Here is a 21,025-nt window from a genome sequence, read left to right as displayed (position 1 = left end):
CAAAACAGCAATAAAATCTCTCTCCACCGCACCTATAGAGTTCACTTAACTCTCCCTATCACGTCTCTCCATCATAAGCAGATACCTGCGGCCACCATGCAACATCGCTGCAAACATGCATGACACAGTCAACAGTGCCCTTTTTATTCTGCAAAGGAAAAGCTTTTTTCATTGTTTTTATTGCTCAGTATTATTATTTCTAGAAATTTCTCTGAACAGTGAAACCCAAGCTCTGCCACTGAGCTGCTTGCATGGCTTCAGCTCTCCAGTGCAGTTGTTTTCTTTCCTCTCCCAGCAGGTGTCCCTGTCATGCAATAATGAGGAATTTAGCCCAAATGTCTCCACGCAAATGTAATGGCCATGAACACTGCTTCAAAGAATATGTTATGAAAAGTATCTTGGAAGCTCTTTAGAGTTTCATGTCACCAGGTTTTGTTGAAAATATACAGTATTCTTGTGAGATGATTGTAAAAGCATGAGCTCTTTAGTTGAAGGAAAGGTTTCTATCCTTTTGTTTTCTCAGAGTATGCAAAATACTAATTTTCAGTGCCATGATAGCTATTTAAAAGGTCAAAACAAAGGCAAGTTCTTAAGGGAATATCAAAAATGAAAAGACTAGGATGAAAAAGCAGACATCAGCTTACATCCTCAAGTAAAGATAGGTGAAAAATACTGGAATGCCTGTCCTCTGTGCCCTTGCCTTTCCCTCTCTCCAACACCTGCTGTGCCTCTAAATGAAACAAGACCAACAACAAAACACACTTCTGGTTTCATACCTTTTGCCCAGCCATGCACAGCTTCACTCTCACCACCCTTAATATACTGCCTCCCTCAACCAGCCAAACATGTTGTATATCCCACAATGACAGCAACCGGTTTCAGTGTGGATGGCTTTTCCACCGCCTGTAATGGGAAAATGTGTGCTGTCGGGATAGGTTATGGGATTGGGATGGACGCGAGCTCCTGTCGGGACTGCTGAACGCTGCAGGATTCCATTACAGACTTGGCACCTCGCCACCACAGCCCATTTACTGGGAATCACTGAATTTTTGTCAATCTTTACAGCAACCGCTAGGCCATCAATGCCAGACACTTGAAGAAATAGCTCACACATACCAATGCACAAGCATATCTCCTGCAAACAGATGCTGTCTGTAACTTACAATATCAAATTCTCATTTCCATTTCGATAGAGTCCCTTTGTGTTCCTTTTTTTCCCATTACGGGGAAGGGAAAACAGGAGGGTAAAAACATGCTGTAAATCATGAAAAATAAACTGTGAGGTGTCATATGTGTGTCAATGATTTCCTAAAGCTGAGAGTGACTTGCCGTTTGAGGGGAAATTTGTTTAAATGCAAGCAAAGACAAAGCAAGGTAACGACTTGGACAAAGTAAACTTGGTGTTTATTGTGCAAGTTTTCTGTTTCCTGTGGATAGCTGCATGCTAGTGGAGCGAGAGGGACAGATAGGGGCAGCCTAGCCCAGCAGGACACTGCACCACCGAGTGAACTCTGATTCTGCTGTCAGTGGGAACATTCATCTCCATGCTGAGAGACTGATAGGAATGCCACACAGCATTCTACATGCATTCAATACATTTCAATCCTGTGCAGTCCAAGCATGGTATGACACATCAAAACATCCACACCACATGCACACGCCCTCCCAAAAATTGAAAATATAAAATCCACAATTTAATTTTTAAATAATTAAATTAATGAAAAAAAACAACAACAAATAAACTGCATTTTAGGTGGGTTTTTAAAATGACTTTCATCAAACCCACTTGATAGAGTAATTGAATACTGAAAATCCATGCTGTACAGTTGCCCAAAGGCTCCTATCCTAATCCTCACTATGACAGGAAATGTTTAATATCCCAACACATTCTTGAATTCCTGTGAAGAGATGGAGAGAGAGCGACAGTGAACCCCATGCCAGTATTAGAGAGAGCCATTAATGAAAAAAAAAAAGATTCCATGTTCCTGGTGTTTTTCTGCAGGTTTGCAGAGAGAGCATTAGCAGTTAAAGCCCCTGTGCCACGATTAACAATCAAACACGCTGTGAGCCTCCATGTTATCCTCCGTCGCTCCAGCAGGAGAGAAAATCTCTTTTTTGTCACAAAATCCTTAATTCTTTCTTCTTTGAAGAAAGAGGGTAATACCAAGAATGTTTCCAATCTGCTTTGAGAAATATTTGAAGAAAAAAAAAAAAAAAAACTCCCAATAAAACACGTGTGAACGACGGGGTAATTGTGGACAAATGCAGCATTGAAATTCATTTTCAACTCTTTACACACCATTTCAATCTTATTTTCTGCCTGTTAACCACATCTTGTTGGTGAGGGTGGGCAAGACTGGCCAGTATTGATGGGTAATTGTGTATAATTCACTCCGTACACACGATTTGCATCAATACAAATCATTTTTCATTCTGTGCTACTTAAAGCTCAACCCTTACCATAGAGTCTCATTTAAACGCTCATTAATGGAGGTGTCCAAAGAGGTTAACATGAGAAATCCGGCGCTTTTTTCAGAAAGGGAAGCAAACAAACCTACACATACAGTATCACACATTAAGATGGCAAAGAGGAGAATGAATATAGTAGATATTATTGTCCCTCTATAGTTTTAAAGTGCTATTAGGAAACCCAAGAACATAAATAGCCTTGGTAATTTCCTCCATATCATGACAGGAGCAGGGACAAAAGCTGCTTAAGTGACCAGCAGGATGGACCTACAGGAAAAACCTCACATGTAAGGAGCACATCCCCTCTGTCAATCTGTACATTGAGCTTCCTGAAAATCATGCAGTAAAGTGATGAACTAAATCACACATAGCACTGGAGTCTTCCAGCTGCAGACAATTACGTGAAGAAGATTATGGGTCTACATTTATAAGCTTTAGCTAATTATTTCATCTGCATGTGTTCTCACTGCGCCGCGCAGGATTTATACGTCCCAGGAAAGTCGAAACCGCTGTTTGGAGCAGCTTGAGTACTTGCGGTACTATCAAGATGAATTTTAATTTGTTGATGTTAATCCAATTGTTTTACAAATGTAGCAATTTAGTAGCTAAAATAAATCCAGGGCTTTGGAAGGCGAACATAAAAGCCCACACTGGCAGTTATTTTGCTGAACATGCTTTTTCTGAATTTTAATTTCAGTCAAATACAATTACATATTCTGAACAGTGAGAAGAGGAGGAGGAGGGGAGGTGGAAGACATTGTAGATGAAGAATGTTAACACTTTATATAAGGGGGCATTATTTATAGTTGTGACGTCTGTAGGTGAAGTCTGTGGGACTGACCTGTGGGGAGAGCCCGTTGCCGACAGGGTTCATGTGGTTGCTGGATGCTGAGGGGCTCATGAAGGTATCAGAGTAGCTGGAGAAGCTGTGGCGATTGGACGACAGACCATAAGCAGAGCTGCTGTCAGCACTCAGACCTCCCTGGTGCATGGAAGATGGAGGCAGGGGCTGGGGTCTGTGCAACGTACTGCTGCCCTCTGACACCGAAAACAAACACAAACCACGCACAGGTAAGACAGGATCTTAAGGAAATACAAATTCTAAGCTGAAGCTAAGCAGAAATCATCAAACAGCAACATCGAAATTTAAGGACAAGTTATGATTTAACTCTAAGTCATATGCATAGTCCATTAAGAGTCCTGCCAGTAAATTCTTTACCAAGTAAAAACATCTCTTTATTAAACGTGTTGTAAAAGACGGAAATGACCTGTTCTTTTAGCGCATAAGAAATGAGATGAAAGCTTGTTTCTGTTCCACTGTGACAAAGATGTGATTGTAAAGATAACTACTTGCTGCATGGTTCTTATATGCTGCACATGGTTCATATATAACTTAAATTGTTGTTAACGAAATCATAAAATATGGAAGGCATACCACAAATAAATAGGACTAATGTAATCTTTTTCAAAATTAGATTAAACTCAGTACAGAGCATCGTTTCTGGCGGAAATATTTTGTGAGAGTGGGTGCAGAAGTGTCTGTCTCACCCTGCGATAGTGTGGTGCTGGGGTAGCTGGACTCTGGTAGCTGGTATGTGGGTAAAGTTGGCATCCCTGTGGGTGGGAATCCTCCAGGAAGCAGGTGGTTGAAGGCCGCTAGTTGATTGGCACCGGCCTGTTTACGCCACCGAGCCCGCCTGTTGCTGAACCACACCTGCAGGAGAAGGTTTTTTTACAAAAAAGAAAAAAGATGAATACACACTTCAAAACAACGCCTTAAAAATACTAACCCTCTTTTAGCTTTAAACATTAAGTTCCTGCAGGCTACAAGTTGTTTTATCTTTCATTATTTTTTTTAACTCCTTTTAGACTTGTGCAGTGAGCATTTGACTGCAGTAGACTCTCACTAGAGTTTGCTTACTCCTGCCACCTGTGATTAATCTGCCGGTTAGTGTGAGTGGTAGTGCTGGTGGTAGTTGAGAGTCTGGAGTCCCTGTGGGAGCTGCCATAGAGGCTCAGTGGTCCGTCCCTGTTGTTCTTAAGTGGCTGAAGCTGTGATCTGTGTAAACAGGCTGCCCTAAGCCCCCTTCAGAGGGAAGAAGTCATTTAAAGGTCAGAGGTAGGCCACTAGCCTCTACATCACACACCTCAAGTATGTTTGTGAAGCTATTAGATGCTTTGAGAGAAGCCATCAACTGTGCTGTGGATACATGGAGAAACGCTAACTGATATGCTATTACTGCGCTATTTTAATGTGGTGGTTTTTAAAGCTTAAGAAGTCAGTTTAAAAGGAAAGAAAATGTTTTAACTTTAGAGTCTAGACACACAGTTCTATAAGGCTGCAAATAGCAAAATGCACACTAAATGAGCAGCACCAAAGCGCAGACACACAATGTCAATTCCCTGAATGAAAGGGGAAAATATAGGACTCTTTTGAACCACAAAGATTTACACATTTTAAAAAGGCTTCTGCTTCAACAAAACATGAATATAATCAGGCCTTTTGAAAAGAGCCAGCAACCTGTTCCATTTAACCAAGACAAGGCCCGGGTTTCACTGTGTGCTAAGGGTTGAAGGACATTGATCTATGCCTCGCACAGGCAATTCATCAGAGTTTAATACACTGTCAGCGCAGTTCATCTACTGTTGTGTTTCAAACGGCCCGGGCTATTGTGAGTGCACATGAAAGAGGGGGACAAAAGCCCCTCCATACGCCACGGAGAACAGTGGACACAAAGAGGGGGCGTCCCTTTTAAACAGGTCTTAAAGAGGGACACTTTCAAGGGGACTTACACAGCGACATACTCACTGCTTCTTGGGGCTGCCTCTTTTTGTACACACAAACATACATATAAACTCATATAGGCCTACAAGGGATCTCAGCCCAACAGAGATCTTAATTTGAATGTTGCTCTTTTCCCTCACACAGTCACTGCCTCTTTAAAGACCCGCTGATTTTTGCCTATAGCTCAGTTTAGTCGTGAGCGCTTGCTAGGAAGAAAATGGGATGCAACAGGCGACGGCTGTGTCGGCACTTGAGAAAAGGGCAAACCTCAATTATGCAACTTGAAAACCAACAGGAAATCTTTATCTCAAGCTCGATTGCTTCTAAAGACCCCGTTTGAATCCCTCAATCAACTATTCCAAAACAAATGCAGTGTGTGGCTCCAGTGAAATTTCTGCTATTGGGATGTAGTGGAGCGTGGTCCAAGGTCTGAACTAAGCTCCTACTGGGCCAGACAAACAGCTGCCTGGCCCAGGGGAGGGGCACGGGGGGCACACCCCTTCCTTCCACACACTCCCCATCACCCCACACCGCAGTGCCACTTCACCTCCGACCTCATCGACTCACCCCACCCCTCTTTTATGTTCACTTTAACTTCCTTCCCCCTTTGTTATCGAAGCTTAGGAAGGAGGTGTTCCATCATGGCAGACACAAAACACTTAAACGTTTGCTTTGCTTTTTCCTTTTCTTTTTACTTTTTTACATTTTAGCATCTTGTCAAAACTTTACTAAAAATATTTCCAATACGTATTTATTTGTGGCTGCTCCACAACCTCACCACAACATTTCCTCTTCAAAATTGATTTCTCCAGCATTTCCTGTGATTTTTACCACTTTAGATTTAATGTAAATTTATGTGTTCTTGCCTTTGCAAATAGAAGCCATCATAAATATTGAGCATACACCTAAATGCTTCGTGTGGGTTTGCACCTTCATGCAATTGAAATTTATTATGAAAAGGGCCTTTATGGGATGAGGCATTATAAGAATTCATCATTAGTTGTTATAATGCCTCTTGTTTCTGCCAGGAATCTTAAAACTATCTCATTCCAGCTGCCAGAAAAGCTTAGAGGAAAGACTACTCTCTTTATTTGAACAAACAAGCTTGCTGCAGTGTTAAACTACCAAATAGGCAGCAGCTCTGTTGAGTTAGCATGCACAAACATCAGATGCAGTGTGTCCACTTTAATATATACTGTATAAATGGGACACGAGAGGAGGATGTGTCACTGACTGAGTGACTTATACTTCAACTATCATCAGGCTCTCAGCACAGACTGGGATAAACATGTACACAAGTGGCAATGCACATGCGCACAAGTGCCCATATAGGCAATCGCACACATGCATACATTGCAAGCGCACACTTATACATACACACATTCACTCTCACACAGGCTAACACACAGCCTGAAGCTGAGGATTTGAGGCTGCGCTCTGGAACCTGATCACAAAGTCACCTTGGACCACATTTTCTCCTCTGCTCTCCCCAATCCAGTTTAATTCTCTGCAGCACAGAGAGTTGCAGCGCTCCTCCATGTCTCCCTATCTACCTACAAGTGTGCAGCTGAATTCATGTGGCTCACTTCTGTTTCCTTTTCACGGACTAAAAGGTTTCCCTGCATTCCCTGCAGTCTTGTCCAAGTGTACTTGGACAAGACTGCGATGCTTCTCTGAATGGTTGTGGAGGAAGTTTTTTGGGAGGAAGGGGGGTGGTGGTGGTGGTGGGGGGGGAGACTTATAAGCTTGACTTATAGAAGCTTGTGAAACAAAAGCCTTGGAATACTTAAATGAGGAGGACAAAGGGTGAAGGTTGTTGTACAGCATGACCAGAAGAGGGTCTAGATGCAAACCTCAAACCAGCAATCGGATAACAAACCTTCAGCAACCATGGCATTCAGTACAGTGACACAGATTTGGTCTCCAGCTCAAGTTTGGCTGCTCGCATCGCTTCATTGCCCTTAATCTTACATTCACTCGCAGCCAAAAGAATCGATTCCTCACAATCAAGTGGCATTTTGCATTTTCTTATTGCTGATCAGCGATAATACGCACGCCGAACATTGTAAACGCGTGACACTGCACTGCAGTAAAAACGTCTCCGTGTTGTTTCTCTTAAATAGGATCACTCATATTTCAGAATTCCCCGTTCAGACAATCCTCCATGAATCATTTTGTCAAAGGGAAGTACTGAATATGTGACGCCTTTCAGGAGTCAATTTGCAACATTCGGTAGATGAATACCAAGAGCCGAGATAATGACAAAACAAAATGTGCTGCTGACTTCATATCCACAAAAACACAGAGGGGTGATGCAACCAGCCTCAACACACAAATCCTCTTCTGTCTCATACCACGCAATACCCCTCCCCTCCTCCTCCTCCTCCTCTCTCCTTCCCCTCTTCTTTCCTCTCTCTCTCTCTCTCTCTCTGATTCCCTCCCTGCTTGCCTTCCAGACTGGCACTATGCTAATTAAAGTAGCTAGGAGTGTGAATTTGAGAGGAGAGTGGGATTAGCTTGATAAGTATCAGGAGTACAGAAGCACTGTACCAAAGTCATTTAAATTCTAATAATAAGAAACTGTTAGAACATTCACACTGATGCATTGCAACAATTTCTCCCCTACAATCTACATAAATCCTATTTATTCCTTTATGAAACATAAACCCATACTGGCGGGAATACAGTTGCCTGTTGGGTTTGGTTGTCACCACTCAGCTCCATTATGATTTTCTCTTTTGCCGCTGGTACTCGACTGATATTATAACAATCAGGAAAATTGTGTATTACCTTGTGATATATCCCTACAGGATTATATTTTCACTAGCTATGTTGGAAACTTGTTTAAAAGCATCAGCATGAGTTTGGCTGTTACAAATACGTATGTGGGGAATGGTGTAGTCTGGTGCACGGGGCCCCTTGAGATAGTCTCCATATAGGTCTCTTTTTCATTCCATGCATCAACAGGCCAGCACAAGCCACAGATAAAGAGAGAAACTTTTTACCAAATTGATTTGCACGCTTCGTAAAAAGCAATGCTTATACCTTATTAGATTCCACTAACTATAATAGCTACATGCAGAATGTTTATTGGTAATGAAAGAGGATCTATGTGACAGATTCGGTAAAGCGAGCCGGCGGCAGCATGCTGGGATGATGAGCCCCAGCCGAGATTCAGGAGTCAGTCTCTTAAAAACTTCAGTCTAAATAGAAGAGAATGTAATTTGCTTCATCTGCGAGCGTTGATTTACAGCGGCCTGCAGCCTATTGCTTGCACCCCCCTCCTTAGTGCCGTGTTCTGGCGACAGCTACCCCCACCTGGTCCACTCCTCCGAGGACACAAATGATGCTCTCTTCTCTAATAGCTCATGGAATGGCTTTGCCGCCCGCTCCTGTTAAAACTGTGGGTTATCAGATGGAAAGTGGCAGCACACACTACATCAGCAGAGGAAATACTGAAGGTAGACTTGGCAGTGTCCCCTCCCACTGAGACAGCCTGGAACTAATTGCTGAGAGATATGGATCATATCCCACAATTTGTCAGTTGGGGTGATAAAACCATTGCGGGGCTCGTGGTGGTGAAGGAGCGCTGGTAGCTCCGCTGAAAGGGGCAGTGGGGCTGATAAAGATGGATGGTGAAAGGATCTTAAAATGGCAGGCCAGGGCAGACACAAGGGAGTTAGCTGTGTTTATGAGGCGGTGAGTTTAGGTTGTGAGTCAGCGCTAAGCCAAACACTCATCACTTCCACAAGAATCTAGCAGTTCAATTTACAACACAGCTTTGGGCTCCGGCGGTTGAGTGCCAGTGAAACCATGTTTGCAGAGGCGCTCCCCTCACGAGTAGCGTTTACCTCTGACTGCACCCAACCTGAGAGAAAACTGCTTTCCAGATTATCACCATGTTTAATGACAAACGGATAACAGTGAACCATGACCGCGGACATAAATTCGAGTTAAAATATGAGTCTGTGAGACCCCTCCAACACCCCCTGCCTATAGTTTCTTTCTCAACCCCAAACACCGATTAGTCTCTGAACAACATCTGGAAGATGCGTCATTGCAGCTGTGCTGGAGCAGCTTGCTCTCAGGCCAAAGGGTCTCTTCTCTCCTGCCCTGTGATGGGCCATTTGGGCACCTATGTGAAAGCCCAGCTGGTGGACATTTTCAGAATGCTGTGATACAAACAACACACAAATGCACACACCATCAAGTTCACATTTAAAGCAAAATTTTCCAGATTTAGTTTATTATCTGTTTGTTCATTAAGAGGTTTAAATGTTGAAATATTTCAGAATTTGTTAAATACTTTGTCAAAACTATCATAAAATTCTAGTTATCGTTCCATATCTTTCTTCGAACATGCTCACCAAACTGCAGCATAGCTTTGGGCATTATTTATTTGGGCTACCAGAGCCCCTTTCTCTGTAACCCTCTTAGAAAATTAAGTTTGAGTTGACCTTTTTAGACTTTCAAAGCCTTTTAAGAATTAGATTATGAGGAAAACTGCATTAACAAATTATAGCCATGACTCAAATTCCTCAGGTTTTCACATGACATCATTTAAATCTATTATCTAACAGCAAAGAGGCAGCAGTCACTTCGTTTTCTCTCTTTTCTTGCTTTCATGTTTAGATATTTTTGTCAGGCTCCATAAATACATAGGTGCTAATACATGCATGGATTTTTCCGTCAAATTCAAGATGTTAGTCCTCCATGATGGCTTTGAATTGCTGCAGAGTGTTGTGTTTGAACGCGGAATTTAGTACAATCTTCAAAATGAAGCAAAAAATGTAGTTTGTACAGTTTTTGTGGCTAAATCTGAAACTCAGCCTCCAAAATGCCACATTGAATTTTCTTTCTAAATACCATCAGAATGTGTTAGAGTAGATTTTACATTAAAAAAAAAATACTGATGAAACTTTTAATTCAAATAGCTGCTCCCTTTTCTTGTCCACATTTACTGCATTCTCATCTCTAAAAAACACGCACACACACAAAAAATGAATATATTGTCTTATAATAGCCATGAGATAAATTTCTCCTCCCTTGAGTGAGGCATTAAACACTCAGACATATAGCACATCCTTGCGTGTTGGGGGGTTTCAAGATGGACAAAGACATGTGTGGAATCAGTTACCCCAACTGCATGTTTGTAGTGTGATGAACACTTAGCATGCGGTGTGGAGTTTGGGGGGTTCAGAGGGAGTGTGAACGACTGTGGTAAAACGAGAGGGGTGCCCCAGACCTTTTTTTTTTCTTTTACTAGCGGCTGATTGATTAATGTTGTTGTCGGGGCATAGGGTCCCTGGAGAGGATGAGGAACCCTGTGTGATATGTGGAGGGTTTTACAAGCAGCGGCGAGCTTGAAAGTGATGGGATGAGATCCTGGCCAAAGGCCGAAATGAGAAATCCATCAGGAATGCATTCCCTTTCTCTCCTCTTCTCTTTTTTCTCTCCTTCTCTCCGTCTTTGGAAGAACAGCTGCTGCTATAACTCTACTGTACATATCTTCCTTCAATCTTACATATAACCGCATGGCACCCAGGCTGTTAGACAGGTTGCAGGGTCTGAGGTGTGAAAATGGGGAGCAACTCTGTCAAACCGCTCCAACATGCAAACTCCCTTACACGCACATTGCAATACAATAAAAAGGGCAACATCTACCTGACAGATGAATACATCATTGCTGTGGGTAAAAGAAGGGCTTTATTATTACTTTTTCAAGAGTTTAATAAGTGAGTGTGAGTTCAGTCACATGTGACGCTTTTTGCAATGTTTTTATGGGAATTTCGGTATTTGCTGTTCATGCAGTGTAGAGTCCACTGCAGCCTAAAGAAGATGAAAAAAGTGTGAGCTTCTACAACTGGCTGCATGTTAAAAGATCAAATATTCTGATTCTCAGCACTGAGCTACCACAGTGTATTGATGTTGACAGGTGGAGTCTTTACAGTTAACATAGCCAAACTCCAATTACACATGAGTTAAAAGGACCAGTGCACCCAAATTACAAAAAAAAAACCCCAAACAAAACACATTTCCTCACTTATCGTATTGTATCTAGCTAACCATGCAGATAGTTTTATTTGTCAGGGTTTTGAGAAAGCCATCTCTGAGATTTCTGCTTCCACCTCAATACAATGGTGGTTCATGGAATACTTTAAAGCAAAAAGCAGCATCTTTATCCCAAGTAAGTCCCAGTTACTTTGAATAACCCAAAGAGCTCACAGTGAACAGTCTTTGTAACTACTTTCTGCTGAAGAAATAGCCCCTATAAAATGTTTGAGTGAGTGTGGAGGACACTGTTTCTAGATAGAGATGTTTTTGTTGAATTTTTAAAATGTTAGTTCCCTCCATTGTATTATGGTGAATGCTATTTTTTCAAAGGAGATATTCGCATATCCAATTATCTCAGATGCAGGCGCATTGCAAAGTATCACTTCAGTCTTGAGAAACGAAGATCCCGCACTCTGCTCATGCTCAGCATCACAATTAGAGGTGAATGCAGAAATCTCAAGGATGCTTCAAAACCTGGATATATTCTGCATGTCTTGATACCACTATAGGTGAGAGAATATGTGTTTCCATTATTTGGTTGAACCGACTTGCAGAATTATTACAGAACGATGTGTGTGCTCATCAATCTAACCTGTACTCTCGCTTCTGTGAGTTTTGTCCTCTGAGCCAGCTCCTCTCTGGTGTAGATGTCTGGGTAATGCGTCCTTTCAAAAGCCTTCTCCAGCTCCTCCAGCTGCTCGGCGGTGAAGGTGGTGCGACTGCGCCTCTGCTTCCTCTTCAGAGGCAAGTCGGGCTCCGAATCTACATCTGAGCCATCATCTGTGCGGTTACCTGAGGTGAAAAGAAGAGGAGAGAGGGCCATCTGTGTGATCATGGAATAAAAAAGCAATCTAAGGAGTCTATCTGTTATCTGAGTGCATGTTTGTAGAAAATAAGATCAAATGTGAGCTGAAACTGATCAAGAACCAACAGCATTATCTGCACTCTCAAGAGAGCCGGGCAGGCAACACAGAGGATTCAGATGACAGCTACTTCTCTCTCAATATACAACTGGGAGAATATTATCTTAATCTGTGGATATTTATTTAATATAGAGGAGGCCCTGATACACAATCCTGCCTCTGAGAGGGGCCCCAGAGGCAGTTAAGGCAGAGGGCTGAGGGGGAGCGGGGGTGTCGATGGGTAGAGGGGTTAATCTGCACAGGCCACCTTGCTGCTCCTCACCCTGCTTTTCTCTCTCATTGGCCCAGGGCACACTGCTCATACACAGCGCAGCCAAAGTGTGTAAAATAGAACACAATATCACACCAAAACCATTCAGTCCTGTGTGTTTCCATCTGCTGTCATTAAATGAATTAGAACATATTTTACATTACTTTTTAGGCATTCAACTAAGCTGAATTTTTGCTCGAGGAATATAGATACAGCACAAAGCTGTACAATCCAGGCCGACAGGGAAATTTTTGACAGCAAATACGCATTACCATTGCACATTACCATTATAACTGAATTTAGAAAATTGCATCATTTTCACCTCCTCTGCATGTCTATTCAAACTACATGGCCCTTTTCATTTCATGTCATAAAATTCATATTTTCATAATTTCCTCATTGAGACATTGACAAGGCGGCATGATGTGCCAGTGTTGCTCCAGGGCTAGTTGGATTGCATCATGCACAGTCCAGAAAGTGTGGGAGAGGGAAAATAAAGGAAGATATTGAAGAAGAGGGTGTATGGAGAGATTTCTGCTTCTGACAGAGGCCCTTCACCATTCAGCTAAAATGAAAACTATAATGCTCACCTGAATGTTTCGCCTGAGTGAGTTCCTACCATCTAATTCATTGTTTCCAGCTCCGATCTCTGTTTATAGCTCACTCCAGTGAAATCTTTCAACATAAGAGGACAAAAGAATACTCAAACCTAGCCTCCAAATAACAACTGTGAGAACAAAAGAGCAACAGAGCTGGCGGAGTCTCAAGGCCAGCTCCAGAGTTTAATTAAACAAGGAATTATGGGATTATATGGAGACTATCATTACAGGCCACTCTATGAGTCTTCTACGAACATTTTTTGTCCCCCTGAGCTCATGCTCAATGATTCTCTGCGGATTACATGTGGCCGCAGGACATGAGGCCGCATTCATTAAATCAATTCTTCAGTCTTATCCTTTTTAATAAAGATTGATTCTTGAAGCACGGGCTCACTCCGCTGCAGAACACCCTTGAACATACAAAGTTGAATATGTACATACACCACATATCCCTTTGTTGGTTTTCATGAGGATGCGTATATCCATTTGCCCAGTAACTTGCCATGACGACACTTGAGACCAGCCCGGCAGTGTGCAGATCACTTTCCAAAGTCACCTCTGTGTCCTATAGGGAGACGTGGGGGCCAGCGTAGACACATACTCAAGGGGCTCTGAGAAAGACACCAAAGTCTTCTCCTCCTCAAACTATTTTCTTTTCCCTGTCACTGTCTCTTCACCCTTTGTTCGAGGTGCTTTCACAGACTTTATTTTTGCAAGTAAACCGTTGTGGCAATCAGTGTCACGTTTAACATGCTATCAAGCTAATGACTGATAAATCTCAGCAGACAATAGCTTGGACTGCTGCTCTCCATTAAGCCCTCCAGAGCCAACACATCTGTTCTAGTACATGAAACAGGAGCACAAGGTCAACAGCCCTGCCTGTAATGAGTAAGGGAAAATGGAAAATGGCACACGCTGCATGGGGCCAACTGGGATTGCAGTTTGGATGTAAAACTCATCTATATGCTGACTACATTTGGTGCGTAGAGGACAGAAAGTATCTAAAAACGCATGGCTGCTCTTCATTCTGATGGAAGACAGAGTCTGATGGTGTTACTGGAAGAGTCTCGCTCCTCTGTAGACAGCAGATAATTTAAAAACTGGCCTGAATACATGTCAGTGAGCACTAGCAGGAACAAAGAGAGAAAATGACCACTTTTCAGTCTGTTTGCTGGATAACGACACTTTGAAATTTAAATATCATGCCTCTTTTATCCCCTGGCACATGTGCCAATGTTAATAATCAAAGACAAAATTAAGACTGAGCAAACAAAGTCCCTGCAGGGGTGTCGAGGTCAATTCCTTAATGGTCCGCTCTGCACAAAAAGGTACATTCTGATTAGACCTTTGTATAATGCAACTGCGTAATTCCATTCAACGGGTTCATGGGATATTGATAAACCACTCATGCCTTGTCTCATTACTTATTGTCCAATTAGAATCTCATTATGTGCCATCCAGTGGGCATGATTACTACCGTGTACTCTCCTCCAGGGGCTCTCTGAGGTTTTTCCCCCGATATTGATTTAAAATCGCAGTCGGTATAAATAGAAATTAATCAGGTTTGCCAATTGCTTTGTTTAGGTAAGTGCTTGATTAAGATTAAAAATAACACTGGGAATTGTTTGGGTAATAGCTACCTTACATTTTAACGAATGTCATGATTTAAGAAAGGGATGGATTCAATACAGGCGATATTTGAAAGATTCAGTTGAAGGGGATACATCACTGATCCGCTCTCTATTTTACATAAAATTGATACAAATAAAAAGATGATCACTTTATATGGGCAAAAGCTAATTAATAATGTTCCAGATTCATGTTATATACCAAATGTATACAGTACAATATATACTACTAATCCTTAAGAAATAAATACTGTTTTATACTAACAGGAAAAGATTCAATACTTGCACTGTCAGATGTCAATCAAGCTGCAACATTAAACTTCATTCGGTTAGTTGAACTTGAGTAGGCCCACTAAATTTTTGTTTGTTGTTTTGTTTTCTGAGGTCTTTTCCTTTCAAAATTAGTTTGAAATATTTTCCAGCTGTGAGCAGCTCCGCCATTTCCTTTGTGCATTGCATTGTGGGAGAATAGTGTCCATCAACAGCACACTCAAAATTCAAGGTATTTTCTTGTCTGTATACTGAGTGAGTAACTTTATTTTGTCACTTTTCTGTCCCTCCATCTTTATCAAATCCAATAATGAATACTATTTCTGGTGCTATTTCAAAACTTAAGTCATGTTTTGATATTGTCGCACTGGAAAGCTCAAATCAACTCATCAGACTAATTATGGTTGCACTATTGGTGAACAATGACAACTAATATGTTGCAATGATTAACAACGATGTGGCAAGAGATGTGGAGAACTGCCACGTCTTTTCACCCCAGTGTGCCTTTGCTTTAATGACGTTTTAATTCCAGCCAGGCCTTTCAGATAAAGCAAAGTTCCTTCTCTTCAAGGACTTGGGCTGCTAGTTAATACTTTTAAGGTTACTGTGAGGTTTAAAGCCTGCTCTCTTCCCTGATGCTCTTCTGCTGACCCCTCAGACAGACTCTTCAGACTACAGATGGGATCCTCATCACCCTGATTCCTCAAACCCCCCCACCTCCTCATTCTGCACCCCCTCCCCACCTACTCCTCCAAACCCTTCTTGTCTTCTCCCTCCAACCCCTCAGACTCGTCCAGTCCAGTCCTCCACCTTTACCCCTGGGACGCTGAGGTAATGCTGATTAAACAGACAGCTGTCCACTCAATACCAGCAATTAACCAAGAGATATGTGAGGTTATAGATTTATATGTCAGTAATAAGCTTCATGTCAGCCAAGTGGTTGAAAATATTAGCTAAGTCAGGACATCTGATACTGTGAGGTAATGTTTGGAAAAAAAAATCTAAAACAAATATGGCCCAAAAGTAAATGATCATCGAAGCATTACAATTAACAGCATGAAAAATGTGTTATATCATCTGAAAAGCAATAACCAGTTATGAATTATGCTAAAAATATATAAATACACATATTAAAGTGGCTTAAATAATCCATATTTACAGTATACTTCCAGCCAGATGTGTACTAAAATAAGGAAAAACAGTAAAATGTACTAGGAAAGCGAACAGAATTATTATCTTTTTGCACAGGTGTGTCATGTAATAATCATCAGAAAATAAAAACATTACAAGCAGAAGCATAAAAAGAAACATGTTCTTGCAGTGAGGCAGGTGTCAGGTGCTTTATCCCTCATCTCTAACTCACCTGTGAACAGTATTAGCCTAAAAAAAAAAAAAAAAGTAGCGTTCATCCTTGTCAAACTGTCTCTGATATCATAACCCATGGCCTCAATATCAGCCATACCTTTGCAAACTATCCAAGACAGAGGGACAAAAACAGACAGGGCTTTGGCAGTGCAGCATTAGCTCATAATGGCTCATTTTGAAAAGCATATTAGTTCCAGCATAATTACAATCAGGCCTCACGCTCTGTGTTTTGCAGGCATTCACAGGACCAGCCTCTGAGCACCGAGTCACACCAGTTGACTGTGACTGACAGCAGATTTAGTTAAAAATGCTGTTTTTTCCTCCCTCTTTTTTCCCCACAGGACAAAAATAACACCACATCTTTTCTCCCTATTTATGTTGACTTGTTTATTTTGTGCCTACCTTTTGTCGTAGTTGATACTGCAATTATACTTTTTGTCAGTCAGAGGGGGTGAATATCAAAAGGCCTAATTATGCAAACAGGCCTGTGATAAGAGGCATCTGCCTGAGATGGGATCTGCTATCTCTGACATGCATCTGTCTCTGTGCTGTCTTTGCTGCTCCAGGCCTGCATATAAACAGCCCTGCCTGTCCCCAGGACTGCATGCGATTCAACCACCAACACTGGAGTGGAGGGATGTTTCGGGGGCGGGGGGGATCGTGCAGCAACATCAAATAACTAACAACTTCCCAATTTGCATTTTTCTGAGAATGGAGCGGCATCTCTGTTTAATGCACTTGCCTGTTCATCCCAAAGGGGTTGCCAAGTTAAAGGAGGCATGTGATTCAAGGCATTTACCGAAGGATGTATCTGAGATAGGAACCTTATGTGAATACAAGATAGACTACAGCGATAACCAGAATGCTTTAAAGACAAATTCTCTATGAATAATCTTTTCCTGTAGTTATCTCCCTGCGAGTGAAAAACAAAAACAAAACTCTCAAAGTGAGCCTAGCTTCAGTATGAATGCATTTATATATACAGTATATTAGATTAAAATACTCAGATAAATATGCTAAACAATTTGTAAAAGGGACTTAATATGTGGCAGAATCAAGTTAACTGTTTACTTGGTTTGGTAACATGCCAAAATGCATCATCAATTTCTTCTGGTTGTCAGTGACCTTCTCTGGGCCATAATTTGACATTTAGCTGAAATTGAATCTGGATGAGATGTGTAACTATACGTAAGGATATTAAAAATCCACCGTCTATCTAAAATAAAATCATCTTCAGCTCACCTTTATGGACAGATGTCATTGAATTCAGCTTTGTCTCATGCCTATCATGTCAATTATTGGTTCATAGCAGGTGCCTGAGGGCCAAGGGCACTTGTCCCAAAATCTATTCAGATTCAAGTGGTGAGACATGACGAGTCAGAAGGGAGAGACAGATATAAAATTTGCACACAACTCCAACTGCAATTACACACATATTTTTAACTATTCGACATAAGAAGTAGTTGTTCAAAACTTCAAACAGACTCAACTACTACCTGATGAAACTAGAAGAGTCCTCCTTGCTTTTGCTACCGAATGCACAACGTCTCACCGCCAGTGTCAGAGTTTAGGCTCTTTTACATCAACATTCCTCAGGAAAATTCCAATACTTTTCTTCCCTTGTCTCTCGGACAGAATCACATTCTTTAGAAAAGGAGCAGAGGCTTGAAAAAGAGGAGAAAAAGGCAGGGGAGGAAGAAAGATGGGAGGCTCTATAATCTTTGGCTCTCACAACAAACAATTAGCCCCCTTTTCTCTGTTTGAGGTGGGGAGAAAGTGGGAGAAGGGGGGGGGGGGGGGACACAAGAGAGAAAAGCAGAGGAGACAGAGAGGGAGAAGCAGCGAGAGCGATGCTCTTTTATGGCTCTTGTCATATGGATGAAGGCGCGGCGCGTCCATGAGAGCGCACGCTCACCTTCAACAACAGGGCGTCCACTGGGCCTCCCGGCCTTTTCAGCCCGGAGAGACGAGCTCCTCAGGGGGCCATTAGAGCATGAATAGGGGCCTGACAGCCCTGTGCAGCTCCGCAGGGCATCCATAAATGCTGACATATTGACTCCCCATGCCTCTGCGCTGCCTGAGTGTGAAAGCGTGAAGGGCTTGAAGGGTGGGATTCTTTTTCTTTAATATGCTACTGGCTAAAAGTAGGATATTACCGACAATATGATTGTTTGCTTTTGACTCTAAGATAGTTATACATGGTTTTTAAATGTGTTTTTTTCCAAATGAGCAGTTTTATTATTTTTAATATTTAAATTCCTGTTCTGACAGACTTCTTATGATGTAAATATGAGAAAAATGCACTTCAAACATTGCAAAAATGTTAGTGTCCATCATTCACACAATGCAAAATGCTACATTTTGTAAGCATTTATGAGTTTACCTGCTAAATTATCATATTCATTCCTTTCCTACTGAGGCAGTTTTTAGAACAAAGCCAGATTACAGAGGATCTAACAGAGCCACATGGACTTCAGAGGATACAAAATGTGAACCTTGTTAGAAAGAGCCACCTCTCACTTCCCCAATAAGACTGAGCTTTACACCAGGTTTGTTCTTCTGTCGCGCAGAATGTCACCGCCTGAGCTCAAGTCTTTGCTAATTGAGGTCACAGCGAAAGTAATGAAATTAACAGAGAGCACAAGAAAGTAAAAAGGAGCCCATGGGGGTCTCTGCCAAATGGCACTGGAGCCAGAGCTGCGGTCCCCCAGCAAAAAGCTCTAAAAACCTACGCAGGAAATCAAACAGTAACGTCTCAGGGCTATGAGCCGAGGTCTCCTGGAGGAACAAATCATTTTCTCAACAAAGCCAAAGAGAGATTACCGGGCACAGTATAGGAATGCACAGCGGACATTTTTATGTGCCCAAGGGAAGTTTCCTAATTTTCTGGACAAGGCTGGGCAGCAAATATTGTGGAAAAGTTTGTGCGATATAGAGGACACTGGGAAAGAAGAGTTGTGAAGAATGGTAGAAACTTTAATAAAAAAAACCCTCAAGATTGATGTGAACAAACCTCATAAAACTGTTTAAATGTTTAATTAGTGGGCAGGAAAGTAAGGTTTATATCTTTGCAGAAAACACTACATTTACAGTTGATGTATTTGGCACTAAAATTGCTTTTATATGTTTGAATATTACTTTATTCCTGTGACACTGAGTCAACTCTGTAATTGGAAAAGATAAAAACAAGACACATTTTTATAATATACTTACTATAGTGCACTGACATTTATGGGCTTGTCAGGAAACAAATGGTTACCAAAGAGTTCCTTTATATTCAACAATAATTTAATGAATATTTCCTGTAAATAGCTTTTTTTTCTGGGTATAGTGAAGCATTACAGTGCTTGGCATTAATTTCTGAGATCCCTCCATATTGTGGGGTTGTAATGTGGCACAGTAGCAAAGCTTTTTATACTGAGACTACATATTCCCCAAGGAGAGAATGACTGACGATGCAGAAATAAGCCCATTAGTTGAAAATAGGGGACAACATTTGAAGTTGTTATTTTGTCGGCTAGGACAGGAGCTCCACCCCACTGTTTGGACAACCGCTTTCACATTTTAACTTGGTGGGAAAAAAACACATTTCTGATTTGCAACACTCAGGGAACATGTTTATTGTCTTTGTGGTTATGAAAAAAAACATGCACAATTAAAACAAATGAATATTTCAGTGGTGAAGCAGATCAAGAGCATAAAATGTGAAATGTTCTGGCCCTAAGTAGCATAGGCTAATGGCGATTTTTAAACTAGCAGACCATGGTCAATGTTTCTCATTCATCACTGAGGGAGAGCACGGGCGCACTGTGCTAAACGTAATTACTGTTGCACATTATGTGGGCTATTCCTGTATTGTAATAAAATTAGCCAGAAATGCTTTTTGTCTTTTCTAATGCAGCTCCATGGTAACCAGCGGATGGACATAATGCAACACACTGTCCCGATCTGTGCCAGCTGTCAGAGTTTGACAACCCTAGCTGGCAAAGCGAATTGGAGGAAACTACATGTCTTTCAATAAATTATGTGGTTCTGACCTGATCATCTGCTGCACAATTTAACATGGGCATAATAAAGCCTGATATGTCCTGATGTAGTGTATACTCATTTTTGCAGTCCTTCAGTTTTATTGTTTGGCAGAATAACAATGGCTTAATCACCAAGACAGATCCATTTCTGCCAAAGGTCCTGGTTATTATTATACTGTCCATCTTAAACATTTCCTAAGATTAACACAGACAGGCAAGGAATTTCAATTGGACCATACAGTATATTTTATGTTCCTCAAACTACATACAGAGAAAAATCTAAATCTTGCTGAGCTGATCGTAAAAATTAAATGCTGTAAAAGGATCACATTTAGCCAAAAGAGATCTTTGAAATATCAGGACTGCAGAACTAAATTAGACGACTAAGCCAACCGTTTTTACTGATTCACTGATAATCAATCAGCATCATAATTAATGCCTCTAAAATTCAGGAAGTAAATACTTGCAAAACTATGTAGAATGTGATTCTGTATATTGAATGGTATTTGTGGGATACCTGCAAAACTACTCAGTATTTAATACAGAAGAAGAGACTGTGTTTGGTCCATTTGAGCCATAAATACAAGATGCCACTGATTTCTCTGCTGTGAGATTTTATTTGGCTGAAATCAAAGAGGCAACTACAACAAAGAC

General features: G+C 41.4%; 1 protein-coding gene across 3 annotated transcripts in view; it reads right to left on the bottom strand.

Moving 5' to 3' along the window:
• Positions 1–21,025, bottom strand: part of pax7a (paired box 7a) — a 45,772-nt gene that overhangs the window by 11,615 nt on the left and 13,132 nt on the right. For 2 of the 3 annotated variants that reach the window (XM_042402840.1, XM_042402848.1), the window contains exons 5-7: positions 11,901–12,100; positions 4,018–4,183; positions 3,311–3,507 (exon numbers count right to left, since the gene is read on the bottom strand). In XM_042402840.1, the coding sequence (XP_042258774.1) occupies positions 3,311–3,507; positions 4,018–4,183; positions 11,901–12,100 (563 nt within the window). The remainder of the gene's footprint in view (positions 1–3,310; positions 3,508–4,017; positions 4,184–11,900; positions 12,101–21,025) is intronic. The other variant, XM_042402856.1, reaches the window with a different exon arrangement.

Source organism: Thunnus maccoyii, chromosome 3 (genome assembly GCF_910596095.1).
Source record: "Thunnus maccoyii chromosome 3, fThuMac1.1, whole genome shotgun sequence".
In the NCBI taxonomy this organism is placed as follows: Eukaryota; Metazoa; Chordata; class Actinopteri; order Scombriformes; family Scombridae; genus Thunnus; species Thunnus maccoyii.
The sequence above is the reverse complement of the archived record's forward strand: the minus strand, read 5'-3'. Positions and strand labels throughout refer to the sequence as shown.